This window comes from Apteryx rowi, unplaced genomic scaffold (assembly GCF_003343035.1).
Source record: "Apteryx rowi isolate R43461 unplaced genomic scaffold, aptRow1 scaffold_103, whole genome shotgun sequence".
Taxonomy (NCBI): Eukaryota; Metazoa; Chordata; class Aves; order Apterygiformes; family Apterygidae; genus Apteryx; species Apteryx rowi.
The window spans coordinates 2,342,379-2,358,845 of NW_020447231.1; the positions used below are offsets into that span (position 1 = coordinate 2,342,379).

Sequence of the window (16,467 nt, forward strand, 5' to 3'; positions counted from 1 at the left end):
CTTGTTAGATATAGAGTATGCATTAATGGCAAATACTTACCCAGCTTCAGACATACTGGATGAAGACAAACTGGAAATTACATCTCCAATTATGTCTTAATAAATTGCAAATTGAGCTAATTTTTGTAATTTTAATCAAGTGATAACTCCTGAACTAATTTTGCCCCTGGCTGGTGAKGTATTCAGTGTGGAAGATGGTGCCTACTGCTTATTGCTCTAAGTTCCAATTGAAGAAAGGTATGAAATGTGTTGATAGATTTTTTTACATATTCATTTAAACATATTAAAAGTAAAATATGCTTGTTAAAAGTGACATCTGAGTAGGCGTAATTTACAAGTAGTTTCCAGACAGTAATCTAAATAAACTCCTCTGTGTTCTACTCGAATAAATAATAAGAAATGAACAAATTTTCAAGCATTGATACCACCTAGTGGTAAAAAGAATACTGTTACTTGTTTACATAGTATGCCTGTATATGCAGGGTCAAAAGAATACCAAGTTTGTGTTTTATATAAAGAAAAGGAAATTATACTATATCTTCTGTAACTGATTATCTGAACATGTATAGTACTACAAAAACTGAGAGTGGATAGTTACTTTAAGACTTGTACTTAACTGCTTGTTATATGTAGGGATGGTTTTGATACAGTTTTAAGCCACACTTGTTCTGCCACATTAAAAAAGAGAAGGTTCATTAAATGCATACCTGAGAGTAACAAGGACTTTTTACAGATATAAAAACATGGTTCCACTCTATCTGTGTATACATGTCAAGAACATATATATGCTTTTGTAAAAAACAAAAAAAAAAAAAAAAGAAAAAGAAAAAGACTGTTTTTTGAATAGGAGATTGAATTCAGATAACATTAGGATATGTGTATGGGTTGCAAATTCCTGGCACAGTCATTGATGAGACTGTTCAGTGAACCAGAGTGGAGAGCTGGGCTAGTGAAAACGAGCCTGGCAAAAAAGTTGACTCGGGTAAGTTCCCTGGATTGGTTCAGAACATGTCTGCAGAGTTCATTCTGCTGGCGCAAGGAGGGGGTGGTCTGTGCTGGCAAATAGCGGGGAGAGGTTGGGGGAAGGCAGGACCACTACACTGGAAGTGATTCCAGTGCGTGCCAGGCAATAGTGACTATGAAACTACGGTGTTGATCACTTGACATAGTGCAGTGCAGCAAGATCAGATGCATGGTAAAATATTGCCCAGTCATTCTTTGTAAAACCAAAACTTTAAAATAGCCCTTTCAATTACAGTAGTATGCGAAACCATCTTTTATTTCTTATCTGCTGATGTGGGTCTAGTATAAAAGTTATACTTACCATTGTAACATCTGTAATGTGATTATTAACACATAAGATAGTAACTTAGCTAATTCTGGCTGACGTATACATACCACTTACTTCTCCCTTTTCATTTATAGATACTTGTTTCACAGTGGCAATCCAGAGCATCCAGGAGACATACTTCTAAACACAACTGTGGAAGTTTTGCCTTTTCAGGTATGAACGTATTGATTTTTCTGTCCTCCATTAGAAGATAAAAGCAAAACCTCCCAATTTTATTTTATTTTTTTTTAAACTGGATGAGGGAAACATGATCACCTCTTTTTAAACTGTAGGATCTCGATGCCCTTTTTAGAGGGGGGGGAAACTATTCTGAGAAAACATGTTCATTGAGAGTGCAGCCTGCTATAAGAGCTGTTGGCAATTTGGAGGTGAACAAGCATTYGGCTCATTCTCTTCCACTTCGCTGTTGCTATTTAAAACCAAAAATAACCAAACARTCCTCCCTCCTGTGTGTATTTTGGAACATGAGAAAGCTAAGCGAATCTGCTGTTCAACTCGCTAAAAGTCTTGGTCCAGGAACTGACACATATCCAAACCCTACCAGATATTTACGTACCTAAATTCTCAAACTGCATCTGTTCCTTTCTCTTGATGACTGATTTTTTTCTTCCATAAATCAGTCTGAATTTTATCTCAGGAGGGCATTATACTGTCTCAAGTATATTCTTGCCTGAAGCCTGTTGATACAGATTCTTTTTCTTCAACTAGGTATTATACCTAACAGTTTGTATCACAAAACTGTGTGTGAGGATTAAGATATTACTTCAGACAAATTTATTTTATTTAGTATTGAAATAGTAACTTATTTCTGTCTTCCCCCATACATCTGATTCAGGTATCTTGAAATCTGTGACTAAATCACCATATTGAATCTCTTAAATAATGTACAGTTAGTGGTCATGGGGATGTTCGCTTTTCCATTCTTGCAGTCTACCATCCAGGTAGCAAATAAAGGAATTTCTGAACCTTTCCCCCCTCTGCCTCTGCCAAAGATTGTCAGTTTGATTCTACTTTTACAATGTAGCACCTGGGATATCATATCAAGCTTATAAGGCTTATGGGTTTTGTTTCTCAAGACCTTTGGAAATATGTTCAATCACAAAAGCAGTGGCAGCCCTTACTTTATCTGGTCCCAGGATATCATAAGAATGCACAATAAGATGATCAGACAAAATGTGCGTCAAACATATCTCCCTTTTGGCTACACCTGGCTGTGAGAAGTTCCCCAAACTGGAGCATTCCCTAAGGAAATAATGCTGCCAAGCTTCCCTTGCTATTGCCACCACATGTGGAAAGGTAAACAGGAAATTTTGCATCTGGTCCATTCCCAAGCCATTGGTGTCAGCAGGAAAACTCACCAGTATGGAAACCGCAGCTAAAGAATGGTAGGTGCTGTTTTGAGGGAAGGATTTCTGCACCATGGACTTGAGTAGAGTTGAGACCCCATTCAGGTACTTCTAGCCTGATCCCTCTTGAGCAGAAATCAGGAAAAAATAGTCACTAGAACCCAGAGTGCCTCCAGACTGGATTTGTCTGGGACTTAAGCAACGCGTTCCAAAAAGCTTTTTTCAGCAGTCTTCCTTAAAAGTCAAAATTAAAAGAAAAAAACTGGTGGACTTAATCTTCTGTGTGTGTCAAGCATTTTTAATTGATTCCTAAGAAATTCTTACAGTAGGTCTTCTAGTATTGACTCATGTGATTCTGATTGTAATCTTCAGGCTGCTTTTTGAAGCTCTGGTCTCCAATTTCATTTTTCTGTGCATGCTAAAGAAGCTTATTTATATCCCCCTTTTTTATATCCACCCCATTTTAGTAAGGCAGTGGATAATTGAAATGCTTCCTTCAGTGGTCTAACAGCTTTTCATCCCACCCAAATTCTTACATTAAAAAGTAAGTTAAATTTTATTTGCCCTGAGAGAATCTCCAGTTCAACCACAGGAAAAGAAGGCAAGATTTTGCCTTTGATATTCTACTGCTATTTATGCCAGTATCTGCTATACATTCTCTTCATGTGGCAGTTAACATGTGAATTACTTGGGGCACTTCAAAAAGTACTACTTTTTTCTACCTTGAAGCCAAATACAGCTCAGTTCTGGAACACTGCTGCTTTTCTTTTTTGTGTTTATTTGTCTAAAGCTATAAATAACTATCCCAGGCTGATTCATAATCAATTAGGAAAGATGGATTCTGTGTATGTAACAAGAGCGTGCATACATTTGGCTTTCCCTGATGAAGTAGTATGTGAAAATAAATGATCTCATTGATGCTTTTTTTGTTTTATTCTAGAATGAAGAATTGGTATTAAGCAAAGAAACCAAAGACAAACGCTTAGAGGATGGTTACTTCAGGATAGGTATGCCATGGGCAGCAATGGTTTTCTGTTATACATACAGAAAGAAATGTATTTAGTCTCTATTGCAACATTAAAGGCATTTTTATTAAAAACAAAGCAATCCTAAAAGTGAAGTTTTGTTCACTCATTTTGGGTGAGTGACCTTTTAGGCTTTACTTAATATTACTTTCATTATTTCTTCTTTGAGACTGATGTACTAAACAAAGATCTATTGTGACTCTTAGTTATGGTGCAGTTACCTCCGACTTCTGTGTCAGGACAGATTGCCTAGCTTATTGTAGAGGCATTTCCAAGTTATATAAAATCACGTCTGCTGTCCTGTGGCTTCACGAGTGCCTCTGTGTGAGCTGTTGTGCTTGCATGCATGCTGTCAGGGTTCTGGACCTGAACCCTCCCTACAAACAGATATTCACCTGTCTTGTCAGGGGATGAGACTGGCATTTCCATAACCAAGGGGCTGTTGGGGAAGATGGCAGGAGACCTGTTGTCAAGGAAGAGAAATTTTACTGGTGGGCTGTATTTAGCTTGTTGGCCATAGGCTGACCATCACTGTTGTAATGAAAGCAAGTTTTTTCATCTTTGTGAACTGTAGTTGAAATGTGTACGTTTTAAGTGTGATATCTAACTAGCCTTTTAAATTGGATTCTTGTTCATCTTAATACACCCGAAGATTCTTCAGATTGGAATACACTAAACACGAATGATATCCCTTGTGTGTAATGCTCTCTGAAAACACACAGACCAAGGGTTCTGTGTTTAGTTCCATGATACTACATGAAAATCTATACCAAAATCTTCCCAAATTTTCAGAGGTAGTCATACCCATAAGTACAGACAATTCAGAAGTTTTTATTCTGTAATGTACTACTCTTGTCAGATCTGTGTGCGCTGATGGTATGCCCCATCTGCTTTGCTGCTGCACAGCTGAATCCAATGTCAAGAATCACTGGCTGCTTTGAAAGCGTTTTGCTTTAGGAATTGATACCAGTCAACCTTACATCCAGTCGTAGGTTTAAGCTGTGAATTGTGGTACTATAGATGTGTTTTTCTGGACTCAGATTTTGTATTTCACTTTGTTGAACTGGAGTTAATTGAGGATATGTTTTTACTTCTTTTGCAGGGAAATTTGAAAATGGTGTAGCTGAAGGAACGGTTGACCCAAGCCTAAACCCTATTTCATCATTTCGGCTTTCAGTAATACAAAATTCAGCAGTTTGGGCAATTCTGAATGAGGTGAGGTGCTATAACCTTTTAAAAATAAAACCAGAAAATGTGAGATTTCTTCATTTTGTTGATGTTTTTGAAGCTCAAAATTTTGGCTAATGCTGAAAGTTAGCTGTTATTACTGAGAACTGTAATGTCCTAAAATGACTTTTCTTTTTTTTTGACTCTGTATTTCAGATTCATATTAAAAAGATTACAAACTGATCATCAAAATTTGCTTTAGAGGAAAAAGAAAGAATCCTTGAAAACTTTTCTTATAAAATCCGACATCCTTAACAAGTCACAAATTGAAAATACTGAGCATGCACCTTATTCCAAATTTCTTTCATTTTTCACTTGAACACTACCTCTTGTGAAATCTACTGTAGATGAGAAGATTGTACTTACCCCTTCTTATCCGATCCATCGAGAAACTGATGCTTCACACTGATAACATTCATCTGAGGTCTAAGTTGTCTTTCACTTTAAGGTGACTTTACCATCTTATGGTTGTAGAATCCTGCTATTCTTAACCTGTACTATTTTGATAGTATAGTAATATAGAGAAGTTGTACATATTGTTACATTCCTTGAAGAAGAAGAAAATATAATTATTGTTAAATACGTTTTATGAAGGGGGTACTTTCGGAGTTCCATTTATTTTCTATAACAAGAACCCTCTTTTATAGATTGTCAGGGATATATATTAAAAATGTTAGGGATATTTAATTTATTAAAATAATTTGAAAGTACATATTTTTATGCAGTAAAATTTTAAATTGATATAGTTTTTTTTTATGGATTATCTAGTTTAAGTTATCTTTCTACATTTTTCTTTGGAGATGCAAACATAAATTAATACCATATTTCAAATATACTGCCGTGTTTAAAATAACTAGATTGAGTTTCTAAATTATGTAGTTTTGTACACAGAATTTGAATGATGTTCAGAGGCATTAACAGAGTTCTGAAGAACATTATTCTTTGGGGCTATAAAATTCCACTATGTACAGTTTGTAGCCACATAAAAACATGTTGAAATGTCTTGGTATTTCATATTATGTACTAAATCTGTAGTGATTTTACATTTTATCCATTGCATTTTAGGAGAATTTTTCAATTCCAAACTGTTCTTTCTAAAAATCTTTGTAGACATTTCCTAGTCTGAACAAATTCATTTTCTGTATTGAAAAATCATTCCCCAGCTTTGCTTTGGAGTGACAAGAGTTACCTTTTATCAAAAAAATTAGTCATGAGATACATGTGATCTGTAGAGTTCTCCTTTTAAAAATTTCTGTTACTGCAGTGTTTATGTTGGATACATTACAGTGATTATTTATGGTTTATTTTTATTGTGTTTTGTTGTTCGAGGACAAGGAGGTTTCAGTCCAGCTCTTTTATTGATCAACGTGATTATTCCCACTGATTGGAACTGAATTGGGCCTCAAGTTAGTACCCTGCCTTTTGTGCTTTAAGGATGTTTAATGAGTCAGAAGCCCAGTCAGGAAAGGAAAGCGCTTTGGGTTAAATCCACAGGAGATTGTTGCAGTGCTAATGTTGCCACTGTCCTTAAGAGTCCTTCCGCTTCCATGCTGCTGCATAAGGATGCAGGCATGGGAAGAGTTAAATTATCCTGTCARAAGTAGTCAGGAGGAGGAGAGGCAGAAACTCCCCTCTTTAATAGGAGCGAGGTGCCTAATTAAGGTTGGAGGGAGGCATCTGCCCTGGTCTGGGGTTCTCAGCTGTGCTGCGAGCCTCCTGCCTGGAGCTGCCACCTGGAAAGCAGGCCCCCACAGCTCTGGGCTCAGGGCTCTGGGTATGGGCAAAACCCATTGTGGAGCCCCTGATTTAGAGTGGGGATCTTGAATTCATGTCTGCAGCATGAAAATTCTTCTGAAACATTTGGTCCGTTTTTCATGAGGTATCAATAGAAGCAGGGGCTGACTCTCCAGCTTTGCAAGCTGAAAGCCATTGCCACTGGGATATAGTCGACCTGTCTTGTCTTCTGCTTTGCTGGCAAATTGTGTTGTAGCTAAAACAACATTCACATTTAAGAGCTTAAATACTTTTAAAGACCATAGTCATTTTGTTTTAGCTGTGTTATCTGAGGACAAAGGGAAGACAAGATTTGTACACAGAGGTAAGATCTTTTATTTAGACTGACTGGTGTAAGTTGAAAAAAGTAGATGACCTACCAGGCAGGACTTGTTTGCTTTTTTTGGATTATGCCAGCTGGTGTAAATAAGATGTTACATATAAAGTTTGTCTTGCCCATGGAGACGGTAGGTGTAAGTTAAGCACCAGCCTTGTAAGTGGAGTTTGTTCTTGGACTTAGGAATGTGGATTTATGCGCTCAGAAATCCAAAGTGAATCTAGCCTATTGTGGTGCCACAGCACAATCTGTAATGTATAATCCCATTCAGTCAAGGTATTACCAAGTAATGGTTTTTCATTGCATATTAGCTAGCAAAGGTCTAAGAAATTATTTGGACCTCATGTTAATTATTCTCTTCTCAGTTGTGCCTGTGAATGAATGATGCAGGTAATTTGAACTATAGCTGTTTACTACAATTTAGATTGCAGAAATAAATGTTAGATGTTTCTAACATTTTCTTAATGTAAGTACTTTTGTTGACAGTAACTTTCATCTTTTTCCATGAAACAAAAACAGTTTATAAGTTAATTGGCACCATTTATTAAGAACGCTGAGTGCTTATTCTTAAAGCATTACTGTTCCTAATGTTTGATAATAGTTAAGACGTATCACTGATGATAAATCTAAATGTATAGAAACCTTACCAAACTGATTGCAGTACTCTGGTGTTACCAGTATATTTATTTCTCAAATGTTGAGATGAAATTTATCAAAAAACACAAATTAACTTATGCTTGATAAAGTATATTCGTTTTTCTAAAGATTATTGCATTTTTATTACATTGTACTAGCAGGAGTTGGAAATGCTCTGGGCTGCTTTAACATTTAAAATGTTCTTGAGACCGTGTACTTCTAAATAAATGTGCCAGATTAGTACAGATTAATTTATAATGAATCATTTGGGAGGAAAAATGTGTTTTATAGATTCAGGTAAATTCAGACCTGGTGTTATTGAATAGTTCTACAAATTTCCTTGGAAACTTTGCCGGTAAGAAGAGAGAGGGGAAAATATTTTCTGTCTGATCAGCTCTACAGACAGCTATTTTGGGCTTTCAAACTTTGAAATTCCAATCCCCAAGTCAATCTAAAGTGGTCCGAAGCCTCCTTTCTGGAATTACAGCAAAATAAGAATGCTTCAACTATTTGGCCCAATAGTCATTAGCTTGGCCATTGTTCATGACTGGGTGTATTCCGGATAGATTTGTGTGTCTGTCTCAGTTGTAAGTTACAGTATTTAACACAAGTTCATCTGAGTGTCTGCAACCAATTACCTGATTTTTTGGGGAGTCTTTTCCTACATTTATTTAACCTCAAATTGTTTTTAACTTGGCCTTTAAAATCTCCTGTAGGTCAATAAAACTTACAGTAACCAAATAATGGAAAGTGTTTCAAAACAAACTATATCATCAGCTCCTTCTGACGTTGTTAAAGCTTCAGAAAAGATGAAGCTTTTCTGAAATCAAATGCATTGCGATAAACCTTCATTTTCTGGGCAAATTATTTTTAACTGCTTATCTTGGATGCCAAACAGACCAGCTTGATTATAGCACTGGCTTTTCTGAGCAGATCATGATTGCTTTGGACCACAGAAAGATTAAGACTGTCAGTATAGAATTAATCTTGCTTTGCTCATTCAGTGGGTGGGCCTGCTGAAAACTCTGTAAATAATGTGATCAGGACGTGATCACAAATTAGCACTTTTTTATTAGCAGTATTTCAGAAGCACTGTTTCAGGCTTTGTGCTCTTGCAGGCATCTCAAACATTTATTTACATTAATAGAAAATACTCAGATGCATTTATTTCTTCTTAACTGAAAGGTGGCTTAGAAAAATTAAAATATATTTAATTAATAGACCAATAAAAGACTGGACTCTYCCATCATATCACTGCTTTTTGAGCTCTTTCAAAAGCAATTCTAAATTATATCTAGATTCAGTTTAGAGTAAAGCAATTTATAGTTTTCCCATGTGAAATATGATTCCTTGGATATGCTGGAGTGTGATTAGTCCTTGGCAAGATCAGATGATTTTGCAATATTTTTCCTCATTTTTTGCAAGTATACATTATTTCAGTAATCTTTGGGTTTTGTTAGAAATATTTGGTCCAAATGAAGTATTGTAGTAATTTGTAGTTTGTTTCTAATGTGCAAAATATTACTTTAATCTTGGGAGGGGAGGGGGAAATTCTTTTCAAACCTTTCTCCCCTGAAACAAATTGAACCTGAGTTTAAGTCTTATATTTGCTCTTATTAGGAAAGATATATTCTGAAAAACCTAAAGTAAACAGTAGTAGTAGAAAGGGGAAAAAAAAGCATACAGTTTAAATCATCTTTACAATCACCAGCTTAGTGCTGAAAGGCTGTTACATGATTATTGTTTTCAGAACGGCATTGATTGCTGATTTAAACAACAAAAAAAGCTAACCACACACTGACACAATGACCTAGTCTCTAAGAGCGTAGCTTTTTGACCTCAGTGTTCCCTGAATGTTTTTCTGATTTCTACTGTAAACAGTGAGCTAGAATTCCACAGAGCTTAATTTTGAGAACTATGAAGCCTTGTTTTAAGGGGACAAACTTTGATATCTCTAAATGAAAGGTACACAGGCCCTGAGTCCTCCATTGATTTCAATGGTATAGCCACAGGGCGCTACATATGAAGTATTTTTACTGTTGAGCTTAAGCAGATGATCACTGGTGCTAGGGTTCCTATTTAGTAAAGTTGTACAGTTTTGCTTGTAGCTGCCTGCAGGACAGGAGCTYGTGCTGTTACACCAGGGTTGAAGCAGGTTGTAACCGGAATTCTTAGCCTTCTTTGGATCAAAGGTTCAGTGCTTTACTTGTTAACGGGGAACTTTGCTCAGTGCCTGCTGAGGGGGAAACACAATTCTCTTCAAGCCTTAACAATGGCTGATACACAGTACTGTAAGACACACTGCCAGCATATTTGGTATTTTAAGCTAAATGTAGTTTTTCCTTAGCGAACAAATTCTAGTATTGAGGTATTAAGTCTTACTGTAACTGGTTTACTGTTGCATTGTTTTTGAAATTGAATCCTAGTGCTCCAATTTTAGACTGAATGTGATGCTTTAGAAAGTTGTCACCCTCGTTTTTCAGAAGGTATTGTTTGTGATGGTCAGTTTGTACTCCTGCCTTGTGGACTTGACAGCTCTAGGCATTGCAATGGGCCTTTGTAGCCAAACTTAATTTGTACTTTCCCTCCATTTTCATTAACAAGCCACTCACAACAGTGGATGTAATAATACCCACCAGACTTCTATAGATTGGGTTTAAAAACTTGCTGCTATATTTGGAAACCTGTTATGAGTCATATTAATTGTGCCTTTCATCAATGTTTCTTCTGTGTGCCACAGCTGTCCATGTATATTTGAAATAAAGACATGAAAATAAATCTGTTCTAAAGTTCTTATATAAAAGGAAAGGATAGTTCTGTATGTAGAGGCAATTGTTGCTTTACCATTGCAACACTTTTAAAATCCTACTTTCACACAGTCCAGAGGCAAGGTATTCCAGTAGTAGTCTTATATGAAACTGCTTTTCAGTGTCACTTAAAAAAAACCAAACTTGTAATGTTGAGCTTATGCCAGTATGTGCAAAATATCTACAGTAAGAATTATGCTAAATAGACTTGTTGCAGCTAAATTTAAGCTACAAAGATGTACAAGTAATTTGTTTTTAGGAATGTACTGCAAAAGTATTCAAACAAAATTGCTAACATGTTTACTGTTGTAAATATTTTAATAAAAAATGACACTTCAAGCTTTTTTTTTACACAATTATCTACAATAAAGAGAAATTTACAACCATTTACAAAAAAGCTCTTAACTGTTTTTCTTTACTGTCAGACAGCTAAGATTAAACCAAACTAAACATTAGATACATGAAGTCCTGTTTTTATTTCACTCTGTATTTATAAAAAGAACAAAGCATCTTGGTGAAGTTCCAGCCGAATGCTAATGAGATCAAGTAGAGCATGATGAGAAGTGCAAAGGGGTACAAAAGAATAGCTGTGTTCTTCAAAAATGGCAATGCTGAAAGAGAGGCAACAATCAGTGAAGCAAGTATAAAATATTGCTCTCTCAAAAAAGGTATGGTAACTGCTGTAGCTAGAATGGCCTTGGGGAAAGATGGTAACAAAAAAGGTACTTCTATGCCATCTTTGTTAGAATGGCAAGTTTGTCACCTCTGCCATATTAGTCCTACTGTTATCACAGATTTCAGAGTACTTGAGTTAATTGGTATAGCTAAGCTTCTGGGAAACAGTTCTACCTAAAACTATATTCTTAAACTCATTATACCATTTCTATCTAATGCAAATATTTTGTTGAAGTGGGTTTGGAGAAGAACAAGAAAAACTGAACTTAAGTTGCCATAGGTCTAAGGGAACAAAAGAAGCTGATATGGTAAAGAATGTTAAAAAAAAAAAAAAATTTGGTTAAGATATCCACACAGCTGAAAACAGGGGTTGGATAAATTTATAACAAATTTCCTTTACAGTGAAGGAAGAATGCCTTCACCCCCAATATGAGCCTATGCTTTACAAGTCAACAGACTAAAATAATGCTCTTGCTTTTTAGTCAGTCATCTTCTGAATAATAATAAAAAATATTACCATTACTTACCACTGTATCCTAGGAATGTCACATAGATGTAATAGCCAATTGCAATCAGCCATAGTGTATTCCCAACAAAATACCCAATGACTGAATCAGATATGATGACATCTGAAAAAGACAACTGCTCTCAGCTGTTTTGATAGGGCATAATTTTAAAGCAGAGAGCACATAAAATAGTCTACTTACAATTGATGAAAAACAGTTGGATAAAATGCAAAATGACTAGAAGTGGATAGAAAGCATTCAGATGAACATCAAAGGCATATCCCCACTCCACATCATAGTCTCTGTTCTGCTGCTTTACCAAGTACTTATTAGAAATGAACCTACATGAAAAGATATTGAGAAGGTTGTTAATGTGAATATATAAAGCTGACGGACATAACACTGGTTTGAGATAGTGAGCCATACAATATCCTAACTTAGTGCTGTGACAAAGCAGTTTCTACAATTTGGGAGAAAAATATGCAAGAAGTACACAGACCAGACTATTGTTAAACCATTTCATGTTACAAGTATAATCACATTTTTTTGCATTCAACATGCAGCTGAAATACCTTGCAGGTAACAAGCACCAGCTTTTTTTTTTTTTTTAAGTGGAAGAGTGCTACAGTTTATCAATGCAGTTACAAGTTATCAAGCACTGTTGCCACCCCTGTACCAGACAATTTCAGAAAAGTGCTTACACATTACCTCACATTATAGACATGTTTTATTTCATTTCTATAGAAATGGCATCCTTTAGAGACAGAAAGAGGGCAGATTAACACTCTTGTTACAAGCAGGTGCTAATCAAATGAGCACTGCCTTGTATTTTAGACTATGGAACAGACCTTAAGACCTTATGTTTTCTTCAGCCAAAGTTCTGCTGACATCAGGAAGTTTGTCTCATTTAGAACTGGATCAAGAAGTCAATATATGTGCAGAAGTAAATAGTTAAAAGACCAGAACTTTCATTGTAGTATTCTCTGAAGTACTCTTAGTCCCATGGGCAGGGTCAGAAAGAGGCAGAGCCTGGATGCAAGGGGAAGCTACTGAAAAAGGGGGAGCCTGCAGTGGAGGAAGGGTCTTTATCTTACCAACATGGAGCCAGGTGACAGGTATTTAGGCCTGTAGGAAGCTGACTAAAGAATGGAGGAAAACCAACAGATGCTGAAGTCTTTTTGGATCAGGATAGTACATCCTTAAGCTTCAGAATGTTTGACCCACAAACTGCTGGAGAATGAGAGGGACTATTACTTAGGTAAGTATTACAATATGCTCTTCCCCAAGCATGTTATGGGCTGCTCTCCCAGACAGGACACTAGGCTAGATGGGTCCTTCATTTATCAGCTACAGTTCTTACACATATTTGATCCTGAATTTTGCAATTACAAATGGGTATTTCCAATGTCACTGTTTGAAAGGAATCCATCCCTTTTCTGATCAGCATCACTACAAGATGCCTGTGAAGTGCTCCTGATTCCTTGCAAATTTTCTTTTTCCACCACTACCACAAAGAGTTTTTGGTAGAGAAAATTCTTTCTTCTGTGCTCTCACCTTGTCCCAGTGCAAGTGACTTCCTGTTGTTCCATGGTTCCCTTGCTGACCTGGCACACGTCTATAATATGCTGAGGCCTGGGTTATGAACTCACTTGCTACTGTCTCTCCCCTTCTATAAGCCAAACAGAGGGCAAAAAGTGACAAAAGCAGAGGAGCCACATGGAGGCAGACCTCTGCCACGCTTCCATAAGTCTATTGCTTTTTCTTCTTCAGTAAGCCACARAAGAGAGACAAAAAGTGACAGGGCTGTTTTTGCTTCTGCCCTTATTTCCTGGTTTCAGTGCATGTGATTACAAGTGACAGCTGTTACCTCTGTGTAAGGAAGGAAGAAAATTAGCTGCCTTTACCACAGCATCCTGGAGAACAGGAAAAGCAACACCTAAGACAAGAAGCTGTTTTGCTGTTTCTACACAGCTGGTAATTTTCTTCTTTCTGGGCCAGAGAGTGAGCCTGCTCATGAAGGTTAGTGTGCGCCTCTGGGCGTTACAGGATAAAACTGACAGCGATTACCACCATTGGAACAAAGCTGATATGTATGAAATAGTCAGAACCGACACTGATTGTAGTAGAAACAGGTAAAATGCTTCTGCAAGAAACATGGGTCAGTTTTATACTTTCCCACTTAAATATTATCATCATTAGGCTTACGTTATTTAAGCTATTTACTCAACCAAACTAGGGAATGAAGGATTTTTCTGATCACCATCTTTGGAATTACTGCTGAAGTCCAACCAGCTCAGAAAGAAAGAAAACAAACCGAAACACTGATCATAATACAAACTTTCTAAACATCAGTCTTCTTCTGCAAGAAATAGTAAAGAAAAATATGTCTTTTTTTTAAACCAAAGATTGAAGGAATACCCACAGCAGCACAAAAACCTATAGTCATATTTACTTTGTAATTTTGCCCAAAACAGAAGAATAACCATCTTGCAAACAGGACTATTGATGACTTGACAGCAATACTGAATTCTGTTTCAGACATTACTACTTACCACATTAAAGTTGCTATCAGAAGGCCAACACCTACACAGTCTATGAATACAACCCAAAGTAGGAGCTTTATTGTTTCAAAAAATCCCATGTCCAGCACAAATCCAAATCCCACAGTAGACACTGAAAAGAGAAAAAGAGATTATTAAAATTAGCTGTAGAGAAAAGAGAGAGAGATCTTAAATTGGTATGTTTTTAAGTGTGCTGTTATGAAACTTCCAGAGTTTCATTTTTATTTTCCTCCTGGAGATTTTCAGTCCAACAGCCTGTTTTTTTCCTCACCAAATACTAGGTATGGTGCAATTTGTCATAATGTAATTCCTTTCACAGGTTGGAGAACATTCATCTGCACTTTGGCTTAACAATATAATAGCAAACTGCCTTGCCCCCAACTATTTTTAAGAATTGACCAGAATGCTACACAGAATGTTTGTTTTATAAAAGCTAATTGTTAACACAAAACATGCATTTGGTGATACACACTTTTATTCCAGAGCTAAAAGCTTTGCTGTTACTATCAGCAATGTGCTGTATTACAGAAGACTAGGATAATACTTTCCTTATTGCATTTTAAGTTCAGTCTGAAAACTACATGTGAGAGACTTTGATTGCTGATAGCTTAATTTCGCAATATAAAGAAACTCACTGGGGCCTTTATTGTAAAAACAGTGTGTTATCTGTAATGGCTTACATCCTTGCATCTGCTAAACCAAGGGTTCACCTTTTTTCTTCTTAACTAAATCACTGCTAAGTGCCATAGGTTTTTTATTATTGGCTTTAAAGTTAAAGGGAAGCACATAATTTGGAATGTAATAAAAAATGAGTTACAATAAAGGGATTTATTCAAGACAACTACATAACATCTGCAGTTACACATCCTGTGTTTTCTAATTTCTACCTTAACTTCCAACAGGTTAGGCCATCATCTTTTATTGCATTTTGATTAAGAAGTAATCCATACATACTAGTCTTTTTTTTCTGTGGCTAGAAGGGCTACAAACGTTCATCCCTGAACTTTAAAGAACCATCTTTTCCTCCCTCTCATTTATGCACTCYCTTCCTGGGTACTTACCACACAGCCAGATACTGAGAAGTACTAAGAAAGCAGGATCATCTCTTGCCCACTGGTCCTTTGTTTGTTTTCTATAGTGAAAGTTCCTATAAACCCTCTGCGGTGAAGTAAATAGGTAGAGCATCTGCCACAGAGCAAACTCAAAATCCATTTGTCGGAAATGGAAGAGCCTCCGCAGATACTTGTAGCGCTTCGCTCCAGCCGTATGCCTTGCAGCATCTCTGGAGTTCAGTGCACCATTGCCCTGGTTCCGAGAATTAACTGAAGTAGTCGGCAGCATTTTGCTAGAGAAGAAATTTCAGAAAATGCATTTATCTTTGCATGCGATAAGATTAAAAAATTCATGCCGCACATGCTGCATTTGTAATACTGTAGTCATAAAAACATAACTATGCAGGTACAAACTACAATGTTTACATGCGAGTTGGATAGGTACGGTGGTCAGGCAGTCACTTAACTGACTGCTACTCCCTGCTAGGAATGGAAAATTAAGAGCAGGCTATTTTGCTTCCAGTATTGTTTGTCAAATAAGTCAAGCTAGAAAACACTAGAAAACACTCCACTGAAGTGCACCATCCCACTGGCCTGTCTACCTGCTACGAAGCTGTCCTCCCCTGCCTTTCCAGGCTAGAAGGGGTGCACGATGGCACTCACCTTCCTGCTGCCCGAGGGGCTGGGACAATGCCGTACGCCTACAGATTTGAAGGCGAGATCTCTCCGAGTACTGTACATGCATACAGTCACACGAGTAATTTCAGACAATAACAACAGACCTGTTTTCCCAGAACTGTTAGGAGAGAATATGCAGAGTGACAAACGGGGTGAAGGGGTGAGGTTCCCCAATTCCCAGGCCTGGGGCGGAGCCCAGTGCAGCCCGGCACCGCCCGAAGCGGCCTCTGCCCGGGGAGCAGCCCCTGAACCCCAAACCCCATKTGGGGACCCCCGCGCCCGCTCTGCCAGGCCTGCCGGCCGCGGGCAGCGCCGCCGGGCCGCAGCAGCCATCCCGTCAGGGGGACCCGGGCAGCTCGGCCAAAACGCCCGGCTTCCCCGGCCCCGCCGAGCCGGGGCCGGACAGCGCGGAGCGGCGCCAGGGAGGGAGCGGGCAGGCACCGAGCCCCCCCTCCCCCGCCCAAAGGCCGCGGCCCCGCAAACGGCCGAGCTC

At 37.7% G+C, this 16,467-nt stretch overlaps 2 protein-coding genes across 7 annotated transcripts in view; one reads left to right on the top strand and one right to left on the bottom strand.

Moving 5' to 3' along the window:
- The window catches only part of MGAT4A (alpha-1,3-mannosyl-glycoprotein 4-beta-N-acetylglucosaminyltransferase A), a 73,958-nt gene extending 67,908 nt beyond the window's left edge, over positions 1–6,050 (top strand). For 3 of the 4 annotated variants that reach the window (XM_026065791.1, XM_026065807.1, XM_026065801.1), the window contains exons 14-17: positions 1,426–1,504; positions 3,638–3,704; positions 4,825–4,937; positions 5,106–6,043. In XM_026065791.1, the coding sequence (XP_025921576.1) occupies positions 1,426–1,504; positions 3,638–3,704; positions 4,825–4,937; positions 5,106–5,132 (286 nt within the window). In that variant the 3' untranslated portion in view covers positions 5,133–6,043. Of the gene's footprint in view, positions 1–1,425; positions 1,505–3,637; positions 3,705–4,824; positions 4,938–5,105 lie in introns of all 4 variants that reach the window. The other variant, XM_026065817.1, reaches the window with a different exon arrangement.
- A 4,904-nt stretch (positions 6,051–10,954) lies between these two features.
- Positions 10,955–16,206, bottom strand: UNC50 (unc-50 inner nuclear membrane RNA binding protein). Of its 3 annotated transcripts, none has more exons than XM_026065842.1 (6): positions 15,960–16,205; positions 15,306–15,589; positions 14,236–14,356; positions 11,885–12,024; positions 11,705–11,785; positions 10,955–11,113 (listed from the first exon to the last, which is right to left on the bottom strand). In XM_026065842.1, exons 2-6 carry the CDS (start codon positions 15,583–15,585, stop codon positions 10,977–10,979), a joined length of 759 nt encoding a protein of 252 aa, XP_025921627.1. In that variant the 5' UTR covers positions 15,586–15,589; positions 15,960–16,205; the 3' UTR covers positions 10,955–10,976. The 3 variants fall into 3 exon arrangements, with proteins under 3 accessions (XP_025921627.1, XP_025921616.1, XP_025921635.1); XM_026065831.1 differs by having other exon boundaries at positions 11,705–11,806; positions 15,960–16,200; XM_026065850.1 differs by lacking the exon at positions 11,705–11,785 and having other exon boundaries at positions 15,960–16,206.
- Positions 16,207–16,467: the final 261 nt, after the last annotated feature.